At 31.7% G+C, this 7,086-nt stretch overlaps 1 protein-coding gene across 1 annotated transcript; it reads left to right on the top strand.

The window, feature by feature from the left end:
• Positions 1-1,874: 1,874 nt before the first annotated feature.
• Positions 1,875-7,086, top strand: LOC105561437 (alpha-glucosidase-like). Its single transcript, XM_012011419.1, has 11 exons — positions 1,875-2,023; positions 2,468-2,749; positions 2,895-3,074; positions 3,169-3,326; positions 3,545-3,679; positions 3,952-4,157; positions 4,285-4,489; positions 4,642-5,096; positions 5,308-5,448; positions 5,604-5,701; positions 6,222-7,086. Exons 2-11 carry the CDS (start codon positions 2,578-2,580, stop codon positions 6,392-6,394), a joined length of 1,923 nt encoding a protein of 640 aa, XP_011866809.1. The 5' UTR covers positions 1,875-2,023; positions 2,468-2,577; the 3' UTR covers positions 6,395-7,086.

Below are 7,086 nucleotides of genomic sequence, written 5' to 3'. Positions count from 1 at the left end.
TTGGTACTAGTATTTTACTAGTAATTATTAGGGTGCCAGGAGAGTTAAATATCTTAAAATTCATGGACTTGGTCCAACTATGCTTTAAACTTTTCGTATGTAATTACGAAGTCCATCTCATCGACGATCTTTATATATCAAAGGATAAGAATAAATTATGTACAAGATAGTCGGTGTGTTCCTTAGAAAACAGTTCTACAGACTAGGATTAAGAGATTAAATGGTGGTTCCATAAACAGTGAAAACGCGCGGTGTACTCGTGCATCGTCCGTACGTCGCTTTACTGTAAAACTGCTTTTGAAGTTTAATATAGCAAACTGTTTTATAACGTGAGATAACCAAGACTATCATCCTAGACCACGCGCGCGCGCGCGCGCACGCGTGCGAGTACCATACCTTACAATCAGCATTAATGAGTCACCGATACGGATCGTTTAATCGGATCTGATCTAAATGCCAAACAGTTTTCTCGTGAAACTCAATAATTTGTCTCAATTTAATAACAATTTAGGCATCCGCCTCTGGAGCGAATTAATCTAAATTCAAAAGAATGACGTATTACGTGGTGTAGGATGATCAATTCGGAATTAATTAATGGCTGCATCGGGCAGCGGGCGCAGAAAACGCGCGTTGTGAGTTTTATACCGTGTAAGCGCGAACACACATACTGCTCGCCAGTAGACATACATACACATGTATATATGTATTGTTATGTTATTGCCTAATAATTACGAAATAGAACGTTATGAGAATTATAATTTATATTCTTTCCTTTTCCTCCTCATCAGAGACGTCTGTCCAAAGAGATTGTCCAAGAAGATTTGCCTGTGAGTATAGCTTACCCGAGTATGTTTTACGCGAAACTGCAATACAATTATCATCTGTTTATTACATCGCAGCTTTCACACATGACAAAGTTACTAATTATCCTTGAAAAGAGAATCAGCCGAAATGGCTGTATAACTGTGGAAAACAGCAACGTTATACAGAGATGCGTTATATTAATTTAGAAGATAAGTATTTTATCTATAGCGGTTACTTGCGCAAATGTACTCACGATTAATAATAATTTTTCAATGTTGCGAGAATTAGCAGTTTTGGAATATGGTCTACATTTACGTATATATCTTACCCTGGTCCTGTAATTATAAATTACGTCACTATTTGTCACGTTTTGATTATAAAACAATCGCTGAAACAATCGCGATAAATAAGAGTGGTCGTTATATATTAAGGATTATCACATCAATTATCTCATATTACCAATTAATCAGATTACTATCAGTAAAAGGGTTTTTCATGTCACGTTTGATACACGCGATCCGATAACGTCACAGTCGCAGTTTTCAACGCCACAAAAATCTCATTATATATTACAACGTAGAATAAAGTTATGTTTCTTAATTATTCTATCACTTCATTATCAGCTTTGTTATCGGTTTCTTTTCCTTCATAAAAAGTAAACCTTTATAGAAGTTTTATAAGGAGAGAAATTTAATTATCTTAACTAAAAAGTACGATTTATTATCATTTTAAATCTTCCGTATTTAAATATAATTTTTAATCTGCATACAAATTGTCTCTTTTTCCCTCCCTCTCTTGTTGGCCTTCCAATTCCCTCGCTCTTGTATCTTCTCTTCCTTCCTTCTGTTCTTTTTTCCTTTTTTCCATCCTCTCTCTTTCTCTCTCTCTCTCTCTCTACTAGAAATAAATAAGATTTTTCGTAAAAATTGTTCATTAATATTATTTTTGGCTGGAATTAAATACCCATACTCTACATTGCAACGGTTTCAAGACAATCAAAGCAGCGATATTGATAACATACTTATCTATATCACTATAGAATTTGAACGAGTAATGTTTTCGTCATTCACGAGAGGACTATGTCAAGAGCAACACAGTAACATAACAGTGGAAAGTATTTAAATTGATTGATTGTGATCATCGAGTGGTGCAATTAATAAAGAAATCAAGAATATATCGTATCAATTAAGCAAGAAGAATTGTCGTAGGTGAAGTAGAGGTACACTCCGATACTACATCAATTTCAATGAACTTTTGTAACACATTAACCATTTTTCTGTAACTTACTTAAGTATTTAAGAATTTTAAGGAAAGATGAAACAAAAGCGCCACGTTTACTGAAGAGACCGTCATACGAAACGTTATCTTTTTTATGTATATCAAAAAATTCTTTAATATAATAATCAAATAACTTAGGAATGTGTTGGAAGTGTTTTGCTGTACGAAAATAGGTTAATAAACATTTAAAAACTTTCAAACTTAAAAAATGGTTAAACTTGAATTATATTGGAATTTCTATTTTTTATGGAATAATGTGCAACATGTTAATACAGTGAGCAAAAAATATCATTACGCAGAAAGAAACGAGATTCCTCCGACAGAATTGTTTAAAAAATATGAAATTGCAAAAGTGTTGCTTTAGTTTGAAACTGTTTCATTTTAGTTCGCGTGACAAGAACAGTGAGGACGGGGTAACGTCGACAAAGCTCCAATTAGTTCCTCGTAAAAAAATTATAAATATATTGGAATTTCACCAAATTTAATGTGCGTGCAATGTTAGCGCTTGGGCGTTATATTACATTGACAAGTATCTTCATACTTTGGACAAATGGGATGGATAACGAAGAGGTTGTGGAGAGGGCATGGCAGGATACCACGTTAATTTATCAGATTTGGCCTAGAGGATTCCAAGACAGCGACGGCGATGGTGAAGGTGATCTGAAGGGTAGGTCGCATAAACTAATAAGTAGAAATTAAAATTATAGTAAGATTTCGTCATTCAGATATAAAGTTGTGAAAAATATTTCTTAAATATTTTTCTAATTAATATATTTATGAATGTATTATACTATTATAATATTAATTTGTAGGTATTATTAGCCGACTTGATTACATCGAGGATCTTGGAATTGAAACGATTTGGTTGAATCCTATTTATCCTTCACCGTTAATCGATTCTGGATATGACGTTTCTAATTATACAGATATAGAGCCCCTTTTCGGTGATTTGAGTGATTTCGACAATCTAATGCAAAAGGCACATGATCGAGGTATAAAATTGTTTCCAATGTGTGACATACTTTAATATTACTTTTGTAATCACAGTTTAATTGCTATAATGCTTTTATTGTCAATTTCTTTTAGGATTGAAAGTTATGTTGGATATTATTCCTAATCATTCCAGCGATCAGCACGAATGGTTTGAGTTATCGGCAAAGAATGTCGAGCCATATACTGATTATTATATCTGGGCTAATGGTAGCATCGATGAGAATGGCCACAATATTCCACCAAATAATTGGGTACATTTTTCTATTATTTTCTTCAATACAATGTACAATCTTTTTAGATCGTTTTTATGAAGATTTTTTAAATAAAATTATAATAATATAACAAGATTTCAGATAGAAGAGAAAAATTATCTCGTAAGAATTAATACATTTTTAAATTTAAATCTAATTTGCAAACAACAGCAAAGATATTCTTGGTAATACAAATCTTTTTATAAATTTTTGTGCAGATAAGCACATACAGCGATGAAGAAGGCTCTGCATGGACATGGCATGATGGAAGACAACAATGGTACTATCATAAATATCACAGTTCTCAACCGGATCTTAATTTGAGAAACGAGAAAGTGGTTAAGGAATTAATGGTAATAGATAATAACTTGAAATATTTACTCATAATTTTGGAAATCTAAATAAAAAGTGAATTGAAAGTAAAATATCAATCAAATATTCAATATATTTACATTCTTACGTATTAATTTTAACAATATACAATATATTACACTTCGAATTTAATTTATAATAATTAATATCTATATTTTACAATATCTATTTAAAGAATAATTAATAAATTCTTAAAAATAGTTCTTATTCTTTGTAATGCAATGAATCTGTAAATAATTCAATTTTCTGACAGGGTATATTCGACTTTTGGTTGGCAAGAAACGTCGATGGTTTTCGAATTAATGCAGTACCTTATTTCTTCGAAGACGAAGCTTTAAGAAATGAATCCTTTGCGGGAGAGGGTACTTATACTTTTGGTCTTCCTGAAAGTACTGCGCTTCTTTATGTATTTCGTGAACATATCGAAAGCTGGGTATCAAGAAATAATGCCTTATCAAAGTATGATATCTAAAGATGCTTTATTTTTAAAAAAATATTACTCTAATATACTTATACTATACTATTAACATATTGTATTATTATAACGTTATATGTATTAGTTGTTAATATAATTTAATAATATTAGATTGTTAGTCGCGGAGTCGTACGATACTTCTGATGATAATTTATTGGCGTATTACGGCAACGGCACGCACAAAGGAATTGCACCGTTTAATTTCAAATTTATTACACATATTCATAACAGCAGCTACAGCGATGCTGGTGATATTAAATACATTTTAGAGAAATGGCTTAAATCTCTTCCAAAAGACACCAAGACTAATTGGGTGGTGAGAATGTTATATATTAATGAATTAAAATTAATTTTATTAATAAAATTCACAAAAGTTTTATTTAATCTATAATTTTATGATTTCCGTCGGATATCTAAAAAGTTAGCATGTCTTTACTAACAAACTTAATTATTTTTTTATAAATGTAGCTTTCAAATCATGATAATTCAAGAGCAGCTACAAGAATCGGACTTAACCGAGTCGATGGCCTTCACATGCTTAGTCTTCTGCTGCCTGGACAGGCATACACATACTACGGCGACGAAATAGCCATGTTGGACTCAGAAATATTTTGGAGCAGAACCATTGATCCGATGGGTTGCGCCAGAGGCATAAACGAATATAAATCTTTTTCAAGAGATCCAGCGAGAACTCCTATGCAATGGAATTCCGAAATTTCAGCTGGTTTCTCTACAAATGAAACCACATATCTTCCTACTCATCCTGATTATGTTTATAGAAACGTAGAAATACAACAAAGTAAAGAAAGAAGCAATTTGAAGACGTACAAGGAGCTAGCTGTTCTAAGGAAAGAGCCAGTTTTTATAAATGGAAATTACGAATTTGCAAATCTGAATAATAATCGCGTATTGGTATTAAAAAGGTTAGCAATATTTGGTATTATAATGAATTTTGCAAACTGTCTACTACAAATTTTATCGGCATAAAAATGTCAGTAAAAAGAGAAATCTTTAACAGAATAAATTAATATAAAATAAAACCAATAAATTTATTGCTTAAAATAGCTTAGATAATTTTATACTGTTGATTTTATACCGCAAGTTTTTGTAATTGTTTCTTTTATTGTTAACCAGGTCTTTGAAGAATCATCCAGTGTACATTGTTGTAATTAATTTGGGTATACGGACAGAAGAGATTAATTTGACTTCAATTTGTGCTAATTTAAAAGATACTTTGGATATTATTGTTGCTTCTAGCAATGCAATTGGCGTCACGTAAGTTGTGCTAATATATTTTAAAGAAAAAGTAACAATATTTTAATTTTTAAGGACTGTAAATAATATCGTTATCTTTGAAGCACAAATACAGTAAAAACCTCTTTATAAGATAGAATCGCGAATCACCTTGTAACTTCGGTGTACATTTTTAGAGGCGCTGTTTCACGGGACAAATTTACATTAACAGCAAATGCTGCGCTTGTATTAAAAGGCGAAGAAGAACAAGTCACAACTAAACCAACTACTACGTGTATGTTTTTAATATATTAGCATAAATAAGTAAATATATATTAATAAACTTTTATTATATAAATTAATTCATTAATTTTAATTTATGCACGCGCACACGTGTATAATATAAAGTTATCAGTTTCACTAATTTTATATAAATATATTGCATTAATATTTATCATATTTATTATAAGAAATTTTCTGGTAATAATAATTTACTGTTTTATAACCAACATTATTAGAAGGAAGTCGCCTACTGTGAGATAGGCTTCTAATAGAGATAGCAGGTTTTCAACATCCAAATTCAATCATAAATCTTTTCGCAATGACATGATCCAACAATGAATTTTCCATTAAACAAATTTCACTCCAAAGGCAATAAATTCACGATGGAACCAACAAATTATGCCTATTAATTTAGCAGAAACCCCGCCGTCTTATATCAGGAGTCTATCTGATAATAGGGGACTTTCCTCTACTTATTATAAGTAGCGACGGAAGAAATGCTTCTGATTCTACCAAAAATAAACTTTTTACAGCTGAGGCAACCACTCCTGTAAATCATACAACCGAAAGTACAACAGAAAAAGAAAAGCGTTCCACCTCGATAAAACCAGAGACATCTGAGAAACCTGATAATGCAATGTCAATTGGTCCTTCATTTTTGCTCATGATAAGCACCGTTATAGTTATTTTATCGTGTAGATTTTAAAAATAATAATAGCTGATACGAGAGATCGATCCAATAAAAATAAGAATGTTAGATATACTGTAAGCCTAATCAACTTAAATACGCGATGATCAGATATGGAATGTCTTATATCTTTTATCTATAAGTGTTTTGACTAATTTAACTTAATTTAATATAACTAATAATTAGATTTCTGACCAATTATTAACTACATTCTTTATACTTCGGTTTTCGCCATGCAATAGCAATGGTTACACTCGTGCCGTTATGTATTTCTTGCATTTGTTGCTATTTGTTACAGTTACAGTATTTGAAAGAACGTACCTGCTGAATTTTTAAAACCATCTGTATATTTAGTATTTTTTAAGTTCTCTCATTCAGATGGAACGTTAAAAAAAGACTTATTTCCACGAAGCAGAAAATCCATATTAGTCACAGAAATCCATAAAAGGAGACGCGGAAAAATGCACAGAAAAAAAGGAGAATCCTCGATTTACGCAGAGCTCGCAGAATGTGACCATTGCAGCAACCTACATTGATCTATGTATGACCAATCGCGGTGTTGATCAAATGCGGAGCGAATGTACTTGATCCATGTAATAGATCGGATGGCCGTTGTCTTATACGTTCCCACCAGAAACAAAGGATAGAGGCATACATAAAAATCGTTTATCTCTGCATCGACAGGTTCTTATTATTCTCATCCTTTCATC

Source organism: Vollenhovia emeryi, unplaced genomic scaffold (genome assembly GCF_000949405.1).
Source record: "Vollenhovia emeryi isolate VEMERY1.0 unplaced genomic scaffold, V.emery_V1.0 DF939207.1, whole genome shotgun sequence".
Lineage (NCBI taxonomy): Eukaryota > Metazoa > Arthropoda > Insecta > Hymenoptera > Formicidae > Vollenhovia > Vollenhovia emeryi.
This window is presented reverse-complemented; position numbering and strand designations above follow the sequence as displayed.

Coding starts and splice junctions, on each gene's coding strand:
- LOC105561437 (XM_012011419.1), top strand. CDS start 2,578: ATGTTAGCGCTTGGGCGTTATATTACATTGACAAGTATCTTCATACTT. Junction 5,097..5,307: donor CGCGTATTGGTATTAAAAAG/GTTAGCAATATT, acceptor ATTGTTAACCAG/GTCTTTGAAGAATCATCCAG. Junction 5,449..5,603: donor AGCAATGCAATTGGCGTCAC/GTAAGTTGTGCT, acceptor GTACATTTTTAG/AGGCGCTGTTTCACGGGACA.